Raw genomic sequence first — 20,312 nt, 5'->3', positions numbered from 1 at the left:
CTGCGTCCGTAATTGAAAGGCAATCACAAATGGAGCAACAGTTTAAAGCAGGATTCATTTGTTCGACTCCTAATGCAGCACAGGAGATAAAAACTTCCGGTCGAGCTAAGAATAATACCGCATCTTTAAATCAAATGGACGATAAAGGGAACAGGCCGCAGATTGTGAATATTATACGTCTACAGGACAATCAACCCCGAAAGTTCAACAATCAAAACGGACCTACACCTAAAACTTTTATTAAGGACCTACAAGAATATTTTAAAGATAATGACATTCCTCCTGAACGACAATTACGAGTGACGGAAAAATACCTAGATTCGTCAGCTCACACGTGGTTTATGGCATTCCGGTACAGTTTCGATGATTTCGAAGGATTTAAAGTCGCATTTTTCGATAAATTTTGGAACACAGATATTCAGCACAATTTAAGGACGGAATGGTATGCTCGTCGATATGCTTCGACGCTGCCTACGAAATTTTCCGAGTTTGCCGCAAATCAGATCCGGAAAATTCGAGAATTGGACGACCCACTTCCAGAGGAAGAATTATGCCGAGTCATCATTCGACAGCTACCGCCGGACGTACAAAGAATATTAATAGCATCGAACATCCGAACAGCTATAGAGCTGGAAAGAGTATTAAGACAGCTAGATATGACGTCTAGGGATCATACCCGTAATACTCGAGCCTTGAGTCAGGAAATCAATTCGACTTATGTTGAGAAAGAAAGGACGGTGGTTCCACAGAAAAATAAAGAGGTACAAACTAAAGAAAGGTCCGAACGGAGTGAAACAAGGGATGAGCAGAGATTACAGAGGGGCTTCCATGGATTTCGACCGTATTCGATGGGATCAAGAGGAAGAGATCGATATTTTGGCCGAACTTCCCGAGGAATAAAATATGCCGCCGAGAAAAGAAGAAATTATTATCGGTTTTATCAACCAAGGGGGACAGTTGATGAAAACAAAGAACATGTCCGGGAACTCAAGGAGAAAACAGACGGAGGTGAAATATGGAGAAGAGCTATTTTGAATCAAAATACAGATCCCGACGTAACAGGCGCAGAATCCCTCGCATTTCAGGAAGAAAAAAAAAGACGGAAAGGAGAGGAGGTGACCGTCTGCCAGCCCGGAATGAGTCAAGGGGTGAAAAAAAAAACGTCAATTTTTGAATGAAGAAATACCCGAAATATTGGCGAATGGTCAAGGTGACCGCTATTTGTGATTTTCCACGTCCACGAAGGATAAAACACGTACGTCAATTCCTAGGCATGTGTCAGTTTTACGCGAATTTTTGCCCGGGTTATACGAGAACGATCTCGCCATTGCAGGAATTATTGAAAAAGAACCAGAAGTGGAAATGGTCGGAAGTTGAAGAACAAGCTTTCATCCAGACCAAGGAAATGCTAAGGAACAATGTTAAGCTTAGCTACCCCAACTTCGAACGACCGTTCATTATTCAGACGGACGCCTCAAAGGTTGGAGTGGGAGCAGTCCTATTTCAAGAAAATCCAGAGAAACCGGACGTGAAAGACTTTATTTCGTTTGCAAGCAGGAAATTACGACCTAATGAGAAAGGATACACTATAACGGAATTAGAAATGTTAGCAATTGTTTACGCTTTGACGCAATGGAAAAAAATAATTTATGGGTTCCCCATACTGATCCGAACAGATCACCATGCCTTGACGTTTATGACGCGCACCACAATGAGTAGCGAAAGGGTAATGAGATGGACACTCTTTGTCCAGCAGTTTGATATCCAAGTCGAGCATTGCCCGGGAAAACAGAATGTGTTAGCAGACTATTTGAGCCGTAATCCGGAAGAAGATGTCGAGGTTTATTGGATCGAGCTAATTCCGGATGACCGGGAGCTCCTACGAAAATTACGATATTTTCCACAGATGCAGAAAAGAGATGCTACTTTAAGGCCTTTGATTGATTATTTGTCTGGAAAGATCGAACCGGGTGATCCCGGGTACAAAATGCTGAGGCGAAAAGCTAAACGATATCTTAACCAAGGGGGCATGTTATGTCAATTCGTGGACCCCATGAGGGTCAATTTAAAGGCCGTGGTGCCCATGAAAATTCGAGAAGACTTAGTATGGCATGTGCACAGAATTACGGGTCATGCAGGACTCGATAAAACTGTAGCAACTATCCAAGAAACCTTCACTTGGGATAAACTCCGCCAGAATGTACGTGAAATTATACGCACCTGTGATACGTGTCAGAGAACGAAAGCCAGCTCACACTTTGCTAAGCAAAAACCTATTCCTATTATTCCAGAGAGACCACTAAGCTTATTCGCAATGGACATATTTGGCCCGATTCCAGCCAGTAGATTTAAACATAAATTCGTAATTGTAACCATAGATGTGTTTTCGAAATTTCTAACCCTTTTTCCAATTCAGAAGGCGAACACAAAATCGATCCTATGGAGATTAAAGAAAAGCATAATTCCTATGATGGGGAAACCCAAAGTCTTGCTGACTGACCACGGATCGCAATTCACGGCTGAAGAGTTCCGACGAGGCTTATCTGAAATGGGGATCAAGCACACCATGAGTTCGATCCGAAATCCAGCCAGTAATCCCGCTGAGCGGGTGATGCAAGAGATTTCAAAATTTTGCAGAATTTATTGTAAAAACAGACACGATAGGTGGATCGCAGTGTTACCAATAATGATGGACGTGGTAAATAACACAGTGCATGAGGCGACGAAATTAATTCCCTCAGTCATTCACTTCAATCAATATCCCGTCCGAACTTGGGACAACGTAATTCCCCACCTGGATCAAAGACGTCCTACTCATGCGGAAGTAATTCTCCAAGCGAGAGAAAACCTTGTAGATCATGCCAACAGAAGACGGAGGAGAGTACGTAAGAAACGATTTCATCGTCCCTTAAATGTTGGAGAGTACGTATTACTCCGTAAACCCGCTATTTCAAGTCCTGTTGAAAAATTCTACGCGAAGTTCGCACCTTTATATGTTGGACCTTACAGAGTAATTAAAGACTTGGGGAACAACGCATACCAGGTAGAGAGCTTTGATGGACACTTTAGAGCTATTTATAATGCTGGGAATTTACGTGTCTATCACCAGTCCCGGAGAAATCCTAGAAATTAATCTTGAAAAGGAGCTGTTATGGTGCACATTTTCCGTGTACATTTAGAAAGTGAATTGAGTTGTTATGATTTAATCTACTAATTAAATCCTAAATCAACCAAGGGGGATTATGTACCCGTCTAAATGGTACCTCAGTTAATTTGGGAAAGCTGGGAATATTTATTACGGAGCATTGCTTACGAGTGCGCGTGTACCAGCTGTGACATAGTTGTGCGAGAGCGAGCCGGCCGAAACTAGGTCAACAGCTGATCGAGGGTGACCAGAGCGCAGTTACGTCATGACACCAGCAGACGACAGAGGGGAGGAGAAATGTTCTCATAAAATCCACTCGTAGCGGTCAAGGACGAGCTATGGCGCAGGTCGATTACCAGCCAATAGAAATTGAGGAAAGTGCTGGAAATATTAGGATTGTTCTGGAAAAGTCGAAGGAAGTTCTTGTGTATGAACGACAGAACAGTTCAGGAGAAATTTCACGAGACGACGGCCAGAACAGGTTTCCAAGAGCACGTCGGACAGTGGTTTTCTTACGAGAAGTCGAACCGTGTATTCTCTACGGGAAAGAAGAATATTTTCAGACGACGTGAATACTAGTGTAATCCTTGTAGGGCACGATCATTACATTACTTGAATGCCAGTGTAATTCATTGTTAGCTCAACGCAGTATCCAGCGAGCTTATTACAGTCATGCATTCTCCCGGGTGGAAAATGTTAAACCACAGACAGTCAGCGTGCTCATTAAAGCCGATTCTTGCCATAGAAGCTTTAGGAATGTTCCATTGGACATTATGAAAGGAAGTCACGATCTCAAGTGGATAGACGAGAGGAAATCTAACCTTTATTTAATCATCATAATATTCAGCCCTATTATTTGTCAGCCTAAGGCGCATCGTAACTTAATGAATGTGTTCAGAAGACGAAGCTTATAGTAATAATGGACCTGAAGTACATCGTTGCGCCAAGTTAAGTGTTGTAAATAACTTAGTGAGTTATAGCTAGTGTGGATCCCTGTGCTAATAGAATATTTTAGTTTCAGCTATCTCCGAGGAAACCAAGTTGTCGACATGCGGCGATCAAGAGGGAAATCGAGAGATTTTCTGGGACTTTGCTGGAATAAAAGGAAGACGCTGAATAGAGCTACAGTCATGAGGAACTAAATTCCAGAGTGCACGCCAACGCGATGACTTTGTACATCCGTAAACCACCATAGATGAGGCAAGAGATGTCGTCGCCTGGAGCAGCATCCCGACGCCAAGGATTCTCACCGGAAATATGAGTACCCTTGTAAAATTTCTTCTCTTTTAGTAGATGACTAGATTGTATTCTTGCGTAGAGTAAAGTAGTTTCCTTAGTAATTTGTATTTAATGGTGATGGGAGAGCGTTCCTTACTTCGTTGATTTGTGATTTCAATATTGTTCTATCTTTGCATTTCCTTGGAATAATGATAGTTTTATTTTGGACGTGATGATGAATAATCCCAGTTGTTCTTGAGTCGACAAGAGTGAGTGATTATGATCTTCGAAAGTGACTTTAAGGGAGTAAGGCCTACTAACAATCATGATAATAATAATAATAATAATAAGAATAAATTAAACTCATAAAAATAGTAAATGAAGATGTGATTAGATGTAGGAGTACACTATAATTAAATCGTAGTTTTAAAACCCTGTTAGTCATGTGTAGTGATTGATGGTAGAAGGGAAAGTGAACGACGAATGTGAGAAATATTCTTCGAGAGAACGATCTAGGAGCCATTATAGGATAATAATAATAATAATGCTAATAATAGTAAAGGTCGGATAATGTAAAAGTTGTTGAGATTAAACTTGTATGGTCATTGTGATAATGGAGTTCGCCATTAATGGACGACATGGGACTACTAGGGTGCATGTCGGGCCTAAAAGGTATTATGAGTCACAGTGATTGTAATGAATGATTATGGCGATAATGATTTATGAGGATGTACGAATTTAGTGACTAATAATAGGTCTATTTCTGGCTCAACAACTGAAATGAATAATACATGACTTAATCGTTATTAGATGTTTTCGAGGCTCGTGAGCTCTTATCACTGATGATGGTGATAGTTATTCTTCGAGAGAGAAATTTGGCTTTCTGTATCATCATAACTACAGTCATGAGCGAGTTTTTATTCTGGTCAGATGATTGTAAGGATCTTCAATAAAACTCAAGAGGAAGACGAGATAAATGACTGGATGATAATAATAATAATAAATATTACAGATTCATTGTGTGATAAAAATTTACTTAACCAGTTGGTAGAATTGGGTTGTTTGATGTCATTTACTTATATCATTCCAAGGAAACTTATCTTGTATATTTTTTTTTTGTGACTGTGAAGCATTGTTGTTGTTGTTGTTGATTCCGTGTAGGATCTCATGATGCTCTAACCATCCATGAAATGCTAGGTAATTTAGAAAAGTTAAATAGAGTAAGGAAAGAATACAGTCAAGCGTAATCTACGAGAGAGAGGGAGTTATGCCAAAGAAATTGTAAAAATATTTCCCAACACTAAAATGAAATTGTAAAGGAATTTTATGATGACAAGATGAGTTAGAGGATTTTCACAGGTAGAGTGAATGAATTTTCAAGAGATTTCCTCGAACAAGTAAATGCTGAGCTAATAGTAATTTTTCTTCAAAATGTATGAAATTATTTTACCTGTAAATGACTAAACATGAGTTATAACGGGAAATGACAGCTTTGCTAATTTTGTGGTTCATTCGATGTTGCAGAGTAAAATATTGGGTGGAGTTTCATTGAAGAAGCAATGGAATCTAACTCCAGAAGCATGCGAGGACTTATAGTCGTGTTCATTTATTCACAAGCCATTAAAGATTGAGATATTTCTTTTGTTGCAAAATCACATTGTATTTAAAATTTTTTTTTTCTTTCATGCATTTGTCCAGACTGAGTTTCCGTTATGTTTTAATAAACGTTGTTGTTATTTGCCCTGATTTTCATTTATATTGTGTCACCTATCCAGTCACCAAGGGTCCTGAAAATATAAACTCTATGAAATTGTCCCTTAATAGCAAAATCGGCCCTGCGAACGGTCCACCCTTTTGGGACTCTCGTTTTGCCGACTGAGCGACCCCGGAGAAGGGGACATATTTCATTGGCGCCCAACTTTCAGGGCCAACCAAAACCCTCATTGCTTAGGCATTGATCGTTTTGGTGAGTTATTTCCAGGGCATATTTTTGTTGTTGTTGTTATATTTACGATCTTGTTGTTTCGGCGAACACTATGGTGGCGCAAAAGCAAGGAGATGGTAATTTTCATTCAGTTAAATGGTGACAATTAAATGGATAGAGATACCAAGGTTGGTAATGACATAATACAGCTGGACATTGCTTCGGTATAGGTCTATTTGTTACAGTACGGAGAGCATGCTTGTTGAGCTCATACTTTGTATTTTACAAATTCTTTGGCAATTTCCGGTGAAATTTAGGCAAATGGGGCAAAGATGTACAGGTTCATCGTTGTTGGCGAGCACAATGCTTATGAATTGTAATGGATTTGGATACTTTAGCTCGGATGATAGCGGAGATGAGAGCCAGCGCTGAGAAATTGGGAGCTGAGAATAAGGCTAGTATTGAAAGACTTGAACGTAATCAATCCGAAATGAGAGCGGAAACTAAGGCTAGTGTTGATTCTATTAGAACTGAGTTTAAGGAGAGTCAAGCACAGATGTCACGTGAGTTCAAAGACAACCAGACTAGGTTAACCCAAGAAATTAAAGTGATGTCGCGTGATTTTAAAGATAGTCAGGCGAAGTTGAAACAAGAGATTGAACGAACGGTTACAAACTCGATAGCTAGCGTAGCGCAGGAGTTTACTGAGAGGCTAGGCACGCTCAAGAAATCAATTATGGATAATATGATCACACAGAAGACTGAGGTGGAAAGGAAAATTTCTGAGCTTAGCAACCAAATACAATCGCATAAGGAAAATACGACCGATGTGCAATTGAGGTGGACTAAACGATTTAAGGAAGTATGTGATAGTATAATTCAGGTCGACAAGGGGGTCAGACAGGAAATTCAGATGAGCAAAGAAGTCATTACTGGTGAAGTAGAAGGTCTGAAAACAGCTGTAAATGACAATAAGAAAGCTATCGGAGAAGTTGTATCCAAGGTGGAACACGAACTTCTTGCGTCCCGTGGGTTAGTAGGACAAATGGAGGATAAAATAAAGGGGATGTCAGACGAAATATCAAATATGACAACGGAACTACAAACGTTGCGATTGCATAGTGACAGCACACGAGTTGTGACTGCGTCCGTAATTGAAAGGCAATCACAAATGGAGCAACAGTTTAAAGCAGGATTCATTTGTTCGACTCCTAATGCAGCACAGGAGATAAAAACTTCCGGTCGAGCTAAGAATAATACCGCATCTTTAAATCAAATGGACGATAAAGGGAACAGGCCGCAGATTGTGAATATTATACGTCTACAGGACAATCAACCCCGAAAGTTCAACAATCAAAACGGACCTACACCTAAAACTTTTATTAAGGACCTACAAGAATATTTTAAAGATAATGACATTCCTCCTGAACGACAATTACGAGTGACGGAAAAATACCTAGATTCGTCAGCTCACACGTGGTTTATGGCATTCCGGTACAGTTTCGATGATTTCGAAGGATTTAAAGTCGCATTTTTCGATAAATTTTGGAACACAGATATTCAGCACAATTTAAGGACGGAATGGTATGCTCGTCGATATGCTTCGACGCTGCCTACGAAATTTTCCGAGTTTGCCGCAAATCAGATCCGGAAAATTCGAGAATTGGACGACCCACTTCCAGAGGAAGAATTATGCCGAGTCATCATTCGACAGCTACCGCCGGACGTACAAAGAATATTAATAGCATCGAACATCCGAACAGCTATAGAGCTGGAAAGAGTATTAAGACAGCTAGATATGACGTCTAGGGATCATACCCGTAATACTCGAGCCTTGAGTCAGGAAATCAATTCGACTTATGTTGAGAAAGAAAGGACGGTGGTTCCACAGAAAAATAAAGAGGTACAAACTAAAGAAAGGTCCGAACGGAGTGAAACAAGGGATGAGCAGAGATTACAGAGGGGCTTCCATGGATTTCGACCGTATTCGATGGGATCAAGAGGAAGAGATCGATATTTTGGCCGAACTTCCCGAGGAATAAAATATGCCGCCGAGAAAAGAAGAAATTATTATCGGTTTTATCAACCAAGGGGGACAGTTGATGAAAACAAAGAACATGTCCGGGAACTCAAGGAGAAAACAGACGGAGGTGAAATATGGAGAAGAGCTATTTTGAATCAAAATACAGATCCCGACGTAACAGGCGCAGAATCCCTCGCATTTCAGGAAGAAAAAAAAAGACGGAAAGGAGAGGAGGTGACCGTCTGCCAGCCCGGAATGAGTCAAGGGGTGAAAAAAAAAACGTCAATTTTTGAATGAAGAAATACCCGAAATATTGGCGAATGGTCAAGGTGACCGCTATTTGTGATTTTCCACGTCCACGAAGGATAAAACACGTACGTCAATTCCTAGGCATGTGTCAGTTTTACGCGAATTTTTGCCCGGGTTATACGAGAACGATCTCGCCATTGCAGGAATTATTGAAAAAGAACCAGAAGTGGAAATGGTCGGAAGTTGAAGAACAAGCTTTCATCCAGACCAAGGAAATGCTAAGGAACAATGTTAAGCTTAGCTACCCCAACTTCGAACGACCGTTCATTATTCAGACGGACGCCTCAAAGGTTGGAGTGGGAGCAGTCCTATTTCAAGAAAATCCAGAGAAACCGGACGTGAAAGACTTTATTTCGTTTGCAAGCAGGAAATTACGACCTAATGAGAAAGGATACACTATAACGGAATTAGAAATGTTAGCAATTGTTTACGCTTTGACGCAATGGAAAAAAATAATTTATGGGTTCCCCATACTGATCCGAACAGATCACCATGCCTTGACGTTTATGACGCGCACCACAATGAGTAGCGAAAGGGTAATGAGATGGACACTCTTTGTCCAGCAGTTTGATATCCAAGTCGAGCATTGCCCGGGAAAACAGAATGTGTTAGCAGACTATTTGAGCCGTAATCCGGAAGAAGATGTCGAGGTTTATTGGATCGAGCTAATTCCGGATGACCGGGAGCTCCTACGAAAATTACGATATTTTCCACAGATGCAGAAAAGAGATGCTACTTTAAGGCCTTTGATTGATTATTTGTCTGGAAAGATCGAACCGGGTGATCCCGGGTACAAAATGCTGAGGCGAAAAGCTAAACGATATCTTAACCAAGGGGGCATGTTATGTCAATTCGTGGACCCCATGAGGGTCAATTTAAAGGCCGTGGTGCCCATGAAAATTCGAGAAGACTTAGTATGGCATGTGCACAGAATTACGGGTCATGCAGGACTCGATAAAACTGTAGCAACTATCCAAGAAACCTTCACTTGGGATAAACTCCGCCAGAATGTACGTGAAATTATACGCACCTGTGATACGTGTCAGAGAACGAAAGCCAGCTCACACTTTGCTAAGCAAAAACCTATTCCTATTATTCCAGAGAGACCACTAAGCTTATTCGCAATGGACATATTTGGCCCGATTCCAGCCAGTAGATTTAAACATAAATTCGTAATTGTAACCATAGATGTGTTTTCGAAATTTCTAACCCTTTTTCCAATTCAGAAGGCGAACACAAAATCGATCCTATGGAGATTAAAGAAAAGCATAATTCCTATGATGGGGAAACCCAAAGTCTTGCTGACTGACCACGGATCGCAATTCACGGCTGAAGAGTTCCGACGAGGCTTATCTGAAATGGGGATCAAGCACACCATGAGTTCGATCCGAAATCCAGCCAGTAATCCCGCTGAGCGGGTGATGCAAGAGATTTCAAAATTTTGCAGAATTTATTGTAAAAACAGACACGATAGGTGGATCGCAGTGTTACCAATAATGATGGACGTGGTAAATAACACAGTGCATGAGGCGACGAAATTAATTCCCTCAGTCATTCACTTCAATCAATATCCCGTCCGAACTTGGGACAACGTAATTCCCCACCTGGATCAAAGACGTCCTACTCATGCGGAAGTAATTCTCCAAGCGAGAGAAAACCTTGTAGATCATGCCAACAGAAGACGGAGGAGAGTACGTAAGAAACGATTTCATCGTCCCTTAAATGTTGGAGAGTACGTATTACTCCGTAAACCCGCTATTTCAAGTCCTGTTGAAAAATTCTACGCGAAGTTCGCACCTTTATATGTTGGACCTTACAGAGTAATTAAAGACTTGGGGAACAACGCATACCAGGTAGAGAGCTTTGATGGACACTTTAGAGCTATTTATAATGCTGGGAATTTACGTGTCTATCACCAGTCCCGGAGAAATCCTAGAAATTAATCTTGAAAAGGAGCTGTTATGGTGCACATTTTCCGTGTACATTTAGAAAGTGAATTGAGTTGTTATGATTTAATCTACTAATTAAATCCTAAATCAACCAAGGGGGATTATGTACCCGTCTAAATGGTACCTCAGTTAATTTGGGAAAGCTGGGAATATTTATTACGGAGCATTGCTTACGAGTGCGCGTGTACCAGCTGTGACATAGTTGTGCGAGAGCGAGCCGGCCGAAACTAGGTCAACAGCTGATCGAGGGTGACCAGAGCGCAGTTACGTCATGACACCAGCAGACGACAGAGGGGAGGAGAAATGTTCTCATAAAATCCACTCGTAGCGGTCAAGGACGAGCTATGGCGCAGGTCGATTACCAGCCAATAGAAATTGAGGAAAGTGCTGGAAATATTAGGATTGTTCTGGAAAAGTCGAAGGAAGTTCTTGTGTATGAACGACAGAACAGTTCAGGAGAAATTTCACGAGACGACGGCCAGAACAGGTTTCCAAGAGCACGTCGGACAGTGGTTTTCTTACGAGAAGTCGAACCGTGTATTCTCTACGGGAAAGAAGAATATTTTCAGACGACGTGAATACTAGTGTAATCCTTGTAGGGCACGATCATTACATTACTTGAATGCCAGTGTAATTCATTGTTAGCTCAACGCAGTATCCAGCGAGCTTATTACAGTCATGCATTCTCCCGGGTGGAAAATGTTAAACCACAGACAGTCAGCGTGCTCATTAAAGCCGATTCTTGCCATAGAAGCTTTAGGAATGTTCCATTGGACATTATGAAAGGAAGTCACGATCTCAAGTGGATAGACGAGAGGAAATCTAACCTTTATTTAATCATCATAATATTCAGCCCTATTATTTGTCAGCCTAAGGCGCATCGTAACTTAATGAATGTGTTCAGAAGACGAAGCTTATAGTAATAATGGACCTGAAGTACATCGTTGCGCCAAGTTAAGTGTTGTAAATAACTTAGTGAGTTATAGCTAGTGTGGATCCCTGTGCTAATAGAATATTTTAGTTTCAGCTATCTCCGAGGAAACCAAGTTGTCGACATGCGGCGATCAAGAGGGAAATCGAGAGATTTTCTGGGACTTTGCTGGAATAAAAGGAAGACGCTGAATAGAGCTACAGTCATGAGGAACTAAATTCCAGAGTGCACGCCAACGCGATGACTTTGTACATCCGTAAACCACCATAGATGAGGCAAGAGATGTCGTCGCCTGGAGCAGCATCCCGACGCCAAGGATTCTCACCGGAAATATGAGTACCCTTGTAAAATTTCTTCTCTTTTAGTAGATGACTAGATTGTATTCTTGCGTAGAGTAAAGTAGTTTCCTTAGTAATTTGTATTTAATGGTGATGGGAGAGCGTTCCTTACTTCGTTGATTTGTGATTTCAATATTGTTCTATCTTTGCATTTCCTTGGAATAATGATAGTTTTATTTTGGACGTGATGATGAATAATCCCAGTTGTTCTTGAGTCGACAAGAGTGAGTGATTATGATCTTCGAAAGTGACTTTAAGGGAGTAAGGCCTACTAACAATCATGATAATAATAATAATAATAATAAGAATAAATTAAACTCATAAAAATAGTAAATGAAGATGTGATTAGATGTAGGAGTACACTATAATTAAATCGTAGTTTTAAAACCCTGTTAGTCATGTGTAGTGATTGATGGTAGAAGGGAAAGTGAACGACGAATGTGAGAAATATTCTTCGAGAGAACGATCTAGGAGCCATTATAGGATAATAATAATAATAATGCTAATAATAGTAAAGGTCGGATAATGTAAAAGTTGTTGAGATTAAACTTGTATGGTCATTGTGATAATGGAGTTCGCCATTAATGGACGACATGGGACTACTAGGGTGCATGTCGGGCCTAAAAGGTATTATGAGTCACAGTGATTGTAATGAATGATTATGGCGATAATGATTTATGAGGATGTACGAATTTAGTGACTAATAATAGGTCTATTTCTGGCTCAACAACTGAAATGAATAATACATGACTTAATCGTTATTAGATGTTTTCGAGGCTCGTGAGCTCTTATCACTGATGATGGTGATAGTTATTCTTCGAGAGAGAAATTTGGCTTTCTGTATCATCATAACTACAGTCATGAGCGAGTTTTTATTCTGGTCAGATGATTGTAAGGATCTTCAATAAAACTCAAGAGGAAGACGAGATAAATGACTGGATGATAATAATAATAATAAATATTACAGATTCATTGTGTGATAAAAATTTACTTAACCAGTTGGTAGAATTGGGTTGTTTGATGTCATTTACTTATATCATTCCAAGGAAACTTATCTTGTATATTTTTTTTTGTGACTGTGAAGCATTGTTGTTGTTGTTGTTGATTCCGTGTAGGATCTCATGATGCTCTAACCATCCATGAAATGCTAGGTAATTTAGAAAAGTTAAATAGAGTAAGGAAAGAATACAGTCAAGCGTAATCTACGAGAGAGAGGGAGTTATGCCAAAGAAATTGTAAAAATATTTCCCAACACTAAAATGAAATTGTAAAGGAATTTTATGATGACAAGATGAGTTAGAGGATTTTCACAGGTAGAGTGAATGAATTTTCAAGAGATTTCCTCGAACAAGTAAATGCTGAGCTAATAGTAATTTTTCTTCAAAATGTATGAAATTATTTTACCTGTAAATGACTAAACATGAGTTATAACGGGAAATGACAGCTTTGCTAATTTTGTGGTTCATTCGATGTTGCAGAGTAAAATATTGGGTGGAGTTTCATTGAAGAAGCAATGGAATCTAACTCCAGAAGCATGCGAGGACTTATAGTCGTGTTCATTTATTCACAAGCCATTAAAGATTGAGATATTTCTTTTGTTGCAAAATCACATTGTATTTAAATTTTTTTTTTCTTTCATGCATTTGTCCAGACTGAGTTTCCGTTATGTTTTAATAAACGTTGTTGTTATTTGCCCTGATTTTCATTTATATTGTGTCACCTATCCAGTCACCAAGGGTCCTGAAAATATAAACTCTATGAAATTGTCCCTTAATAGCAAAATCGGCCCTGCGAACGGTCCACCCTTTTGGGACTCTCGTTTTGCCGACTGAGCGACCCCGGAGAAGGGGACAATACATACATACATACATACATACATACATACATACATACATACATACATACATACATACATACATGCATGCATGCATGCATGCATACATACATACATACATACATACATACATACATGTATATCGACTATTATGCCTTTGAGCGTTCAGCCTGCAAGTCTCTGTGAATTTACTAAACGCTACTACTATTTGTAACTAGTTCTGTGGCCTCGTTTAGTTCTATAGCTCTCATCCTTAAATAATCAGAGACTGAGTCTAACAATCGTCGTATTGGTCTCCCTCTACTTCTCTCACCCACCATGGTCGAATCCATTATTCTCCTATGCAACCTATCCTCCTCCATTCGCCTCACATACCCCACCACCGAAGCCGGTTTATGTGCACAGCTTCATCAATCGAGTTCATTCCTAATTTAATCTTTATCTGCTCATTCCGAGTACTCTCCTGCCATTGTTACCACCAGTTTGTACTAGCGAACATTCTTCTACTTTGAAGTATGTTATTTACAATTTATGAATAAGATACCCTGAGTCTATCCAGCTTTCACTCCCGTAAAGCCAAGTTGGTCTTAAAATAGATCGTCCTGACTTCCTGTTGGTCGCAACTGTGAACTCGCTGCATTAGCTTTGCTGAACCTTGATTCAATCTCACTTATTGTATTACCATCCTGGAGAATACACATCATATATACTCAAAACTATCTACCTGTTCCACCTTTGTATTTGGGGGTTAAACATTGCTCACGTCCTTAGATACCGGTATAACCTTAAATTGCCCTACACGTGACCCCCGAGTGGTGCTAAACTAGTAATAGGGATCAGGCAGTTAGACTATACTTGTGATCTGGCTTCCAAACATAAAAGTGAAAAAAAACATGAAACAAAAGGTTCTTTTCAGAACCAACAACAAGCTAACAGAAAGTGTATAGGACCTACACTCAGAATTTATCAACTAAATGTAGAAGGTATAAGTAAATCCAAGTGCCAATATTTGTCAAAATTCTTATTATGTGAAAGAAATTGATGTGGTTGTCATTCAGGAAACTCATATTGCAGATGAAGACCAACTGTGATTAAGAGGGCGAATACCAGGATATGATATAATCGGCCCAACATACCACCATGCATATGGTGTAGCGACCTATGTGCGGTGTACCACTGATAATGTTTCACACTTGAAACATTCATACAGTTGTCATAATGATCTCTGGGATCGTCGTCACTAACGTTTACAAGCCTCTAGTCTCTACATGGCCATCTCAAGTCCTGCAAGTGCAAGACCATCCTGATATCTATATAGGCGATTTTGATAGCCACCATGAGGAATGGAGGTATGCTACCACAGATGTCAGTGGGCTAAGCTGGGCTGAGGAAACATCCATCTTGTGCTTGATGCTAAAGATAGAGGCACATTTAGATCAGCTGCATGGAAACAGGAATATAATCCGGACCTGGTTTTTGTATCCAGTGAGAACAACTATCGGCCTTTGTGTGCTACGCGGAAAGTTCTTCCAGCTTTTCCGCACAGTCAACACCGCCTAGTTTATCTTGAAGTTGGAATGCAGATTCCTCTCGTGACTTCAAATCCTCACCCACGCTGGAACTTAAAAAAACAGACTGGAAAGCATTCTCAGAAGAAGTAGATAAATATGTCCGATGGATACCCCAACAAGTGACAATTATAGGAGATTTGTAGGAGCTGTAATTGCCATAGCCAAAAAACACATTCCAAGAGGTTTCAGGAAGGAATATGTTCCTGGATGGACTGAAAGAAGTAAAAAGCTGTACCAAGAGTTCTTGGCCAATGGTGAACAAGAAATTGCAGAGGAATTACTTAATAGCCTTGATAACGCTCGGAAGGAAAAGGGAGTTGAAACTGTGGAATCTATTAACTTCAGTAAATCAAGCAGAAAAGCTTGGTCACTCCTCAGAAAACTCGGAGGAGCTACCCTAATCGCTCGTGGAAGTCAAACTGTCACCCCAAAATTGGTTGCTATCCATATAGTTTCTTTGTCTTGAACAGGTAGAGACAGAAAACACAAGATAAATCAAGAAAGAGCTGGACAACCTAAAAGCCACAAGTAAGTATGGTTCAGAATACACTAGACCCTTCACCACTAAGCACAGCTCTGACAGATGTCAAAAGCGGTAAGGCACCAGCGTTTGACGAAATACATCACGAATTCTAGATAAATTGTGGCAAACACGCTCGACTTTGGCAATCCAAGCTAGCCACTAATATTGTTCAGACTGGCAAGCTACCTCGCCGGCCCCGTGGTGTAGGGGTAGCGTACCTGTCTCTTACCCGGAGGCCCCGGGTTCGATTCCCGTCCAGGTCAGGGATTTTTACCCGGACCTGAGGGCTGGTTCGAGGTCCACTTAGCCTACGTGATTAGAATTGAGGAGCTATCTGGCCCTGGTCTAGAAAACCAAGAATAACGGCCGAGAGGATTCGTCGTGCTGACCACACGACACCTTGTAATCTGCAGGCGTTCGGGATGAGCAGCGGTCGCTTGGTAGGCCAAGGCCCCTCATGGGCTGTAGTGCCATGGGGTTTGGTTTGGCAAGCTACCTCTTTTGTTTAAATTGACGAAGATCGTTGCCATATTGAAGCCTGGGAAACCCAGTGACAGACGAGACAGCTAGATACCTATCTCACTGTTGAGTGTATGCTACAAGTTAACTGAGAGACTAATCGTGAATAGATTTTTTTTACAATTTGCTTTACGTCGCACCGACACAGATTGGTCTTATGGCGATGGTGGGACATGAAAGGGTTGGGAGTGGGAAGCAAGAGGCCGTGGCATTAATTAAGGTACAGTCCCAGCATTTGCCTAGTGTGAAAATGGAAAACCACGGAAAACTATCTTCAGGGCTGCGGACAGTGGGGTTCGAACCGACTATCTCCCGGATGCAAGCTCACAACTGCACTGCCCTAACCGCACGGCCAACTCGACCGGTAATCTTGAATATAATCACCTCAAAAGTGTTTGAGGTAATTCCTATAGAACAAGCAGGATTCAGACCAGAACGGAGTCGCACGGACAAGGTGCTCTCATTAACCCTACATTGAGGCAGAGTTCCAGAACCGCCAAAAAACATCTGTGGCATTCATATACCTTAGGGCAGCTTATGACACTGTTTGGAGAGAGGTGTTATTAACAAATTACTTCAGCTTATCCCTTGTAAGACATTGGCTCGTCTTGTAAGCAACATGTGAATGATAGAAGTTTCCAGGTCATCATTGGCAGTGAAATCAACAAGCCAAGTAAATTAAACAATGGACTTCGTCAAGGATCAGTGCTTGCCCCACTTTTATTCAGCCTGTATATATAAGATTTACCCTCCACAAAATCCAAGAAGTTTGGATATGCTGATGATTGGGCAATTGCTGCTAGAGATCTATGTTTTGAGAGAACAGAAGAGATGCTGACAAATGATCTCTCTGTTCTGGGAGACCACTTCCGAAAATGGAGGCTTCAGCCAAGTACAACCAAGACCGAAGTTGCTTGTTTCCACCTGACAAATAAAATGGCAACATGGGAACTTGTAGTTTACTTTAATAACACCCTCCTTCGCCACAACAGATATCCCAACTATTCAGTTGTAACACTGGACAGAACACTGTCTTTCAAAGAACATCTACGCACGACTGCTGCCAAAATGAAGACAAGAAACAACATTCTGCGGAAATTATGGGGTACCATTTGGGGTGCCAGTGCAACTACTCTCCGTTGCTCAGCTTTAAATTTAGTTTGTTCTGTCGCTGAGTATTGTGCTCCGGTGTGGATAAACAGTCCTTATGTAAAATTAATAGATGAACAACTGAATAACACCATGCGCATTATTACAGGCACAATTATGTCAACTCCAACACAATGGCGCCCTATTCTCAGCCACATCCCTCCACCTTATTTGCGGCGATACAACATTCTGATAAGAGAATATCGGAAGATCCGGACCAACAAACAACTACCTATTCATGAAGACGTTTCCGATCTACATGTGAAACGATTACGTTCAAGACATCCACCTATCTGCACAGCGGAGAACATCGTAGCTAACAAATGGTCTCATGATTGGAAATTGTTTGCCCCTCCAGAGAGTTCAGAAATGCCCTGCATAACTGAGAAGGTGCCAGGGTTCGTTCAACCTAGAAAGATCTGGTCGAAATTAAATATAATTCGGACCAATCACGGTGTATGTGGAGATCTAATGTACAAGTGGAGGGAAAGACCTTCACCATGTTGCGAGTGTGGCGCTGTGAGACAGACTGTTAGGCACTTAGTTCAAGAATGCCTACAAACATCTTGCAGTGGTGAATTAGAGACTTTTTCCTAGGCACACCACAGGCACTTCAATACATATGTAATCTTGATGTATGATTATAAATAATTATCATGTATGCCATACGATAAATAAATCTTTGTATTTTCAACCTCGCATTCAGTTCTCTTAGATTTCTTATCTACTGACATCACATCAGTCTTGGAAAAACTAAACTTCATGCCATATTCATTACATATATACAGTTCAAAAAATTAGGGGAATATGTTTTTGAACATATGCCATGCTCCACAAAACGATACTCACACCCAAGTATATTTATTCTGTCGCTGAGTATTGTGCTCCGGTGTGGATAAACAATTCTCATGTAAGATTAATATATGTACAACTGAATAACACCATGCGTATGATTACAGTAACAATTATGTCAACTCGCACACAACGGCTCCCTGTTCTCAGTATACAAAAGAACATCGATGGAACCAACATATCCAGCCGCACCCTCTTTGCTGACACAGCAAGCTCTGCTTCCTTTCTTCTATGAGCCCCATTAATATTGATAGTTTCCCATCGCATTACATTTCGTTCGCCAAGTTGTTTCCAAGCAAGGTACGTAACTACCTTGGATTCCAATAAGACCCTCGCCAGTCAAATCGAAGTGGGACTCCGTTTCTCTCATAGGTCCGAAACTTGCTTAAAATGTTCTGAGCTCGGTAAATTGTGTGGAGCAGGATGCTATCCTACTTGCACATTGTCCCAGTGTTCTAACGGGTTAGGAACTACCGGTGGATTGGATATTCCTAGCCGCCTGAGCACAAGGAGGACCATGACTCAGAAGACGTCCGAAATGCCCACTCCAATTCATAGCAACTGGTACCCGACTCTCAGAACCACTTACCAAGTAACTCAGCCGTTCCCCATGGTTCAAGGACCAGGACGTGACTACAGTAACCCACACCACGAAACCACGAGGGATATATGGGTAATTGAAAATGAAATACAATATTGCACGCTTTATGTTATTAAACAGAGAGTGTACCAACCAACCAACCAACCAACCAACCGACCGACCGACCGACCGACTGACCGATCAACGAACCAACCAAAATAAAATTAAAAACCTCTACAGGATAATCATATACATGATACTTTTGGGGTTATGCCGTGTCAAGAAAATAAGTTGAAATTCTTTACGTTTCGCAGAGAACTGTGCTCTGCGTCATCAGAAGAAAATCTGGACTGTCCACGAGAAAGGCTTCCTAAACAATGGCTTTTTGAAATTTAGACGTTATAATAGAAGTGGAAATGGTACGTTCATTCGTCACCACGTGACTCCCCGGACATTGCACAGCGCTAATGTTCGAAGCGGAAGCTAACCGAGCCATCAGAATCAATCGCTTCGAACGCTAGCGCTGTGCCACGTTCGGGGAGCCGTCTGGTGACGAATGAACATACCATTTCCACTTCTATTATAACGTCTAAATTTCAAAAAGTCGTTGTTTAAGAAATCTTTCTCGTGGACAGTCGAGATTTTCTTCTGATGACGTAGAGCACAGTTCTCTGCGAAACGTAAAGAATTTCACCTTATTTTCTTGACACGGCATAAGCCCAAAAGCCTATACAGTATCATGTGTATGAGTTCGGGACGTGAAAGCATCAAGGCAACTCTACAGGATAAGTTTTCTAGTCAAGAGGATCATATACCATTCATAATGGCAATAATGGCAATAAATAAATAAATAAATAAATAAATAAATAAATAAATAAATAAATAAATAAATAAATAAATAAATAAATAAATAAATAAATAAATAAATAAAATGCTCTTTTTAATTACTGGCAAGTTATTAGAAGGTCAATAATGAGATTACTTTGAATTTCCTATATATACCTTCAAGAGGAACTCTACGTTCACAGCAAATCCTGCCATATCTATAGGAAATTTTCGACCCGCTACCCAGCCATCATAGAAGCCGGTAAATTTTCCATCTTGAACAATGGGAGTGCTCAAGCCGAACTTGGTGCATAATCCCACAGGCCACATCGCCACTCTCTTCGTGGTACGGATCTGAAAAAAGACAAACATCATCATCATTTTCAACATAATTTAAGAAACTGCTCCTCAGAGTTTAGTTCAGGGCTTTATCTACATATTCTATATAAAATAACTTGTCCTGACTGACTGACTGACTGACTGACTGATTCATCATCGCCGAGCCCGAACTACAGGACATAAGAAATGTAATTTTGGAGATACATGCATATTACAATGTAGGTGCTCACTGTGGGAGGATTCTTGGATATTCCACTGCTAAGGTGATGAAAATGGGGGGAGG

The 20,312-nt window shown here is 40.7% G+C and overlaps 1 protein-coding gene across 6 annotated transcripts in view; it reads right to left on the bottom strand.

Annotated features, from left to right (window-relative positions):
- The window catches only part of GlcAT-P (Glucuronyltransferase P), a 1,177,810-nt gene that overhangs the window by 53,286 nt on the left and 1,104,212 nt on the right, over positions 1–20,312 (bottom strand). For all 6 annotated transcript variants that reach the window (XM_067140865.2, XM_067140864.2, XM_067140867.2 and 3 more), the window contains one exon: positions 19,868–20,044. In XM_067140865.2, coding sequence (XP_066996966.1) covers positions 19,868–20,044 — 177 coding nt within the window. The remainder of the gene's footprint in view (positions 1–19,867; positions 20,045–20,312) is intronic.

The sequence above is a fragment of the Anabrus simplex genome, chromosome 2 (genome assembly GCF_040414725.1).
Source record: "Anabrus simplex isolate iqAnaSimp1 chromosome 2, ASM4041472v1, whole genome shotgun sequence".
In the NCBI taxonomy this organism is placed as follows: Eukaryota; Metazoa; Arthropoda; class Insecta; order Orthoptera; family Tettigoniidae; genus Anabrus; species Anabrus simplex.
This window is presented reverse-complemented; position numbering and strand designations above follow the sequence as displayed.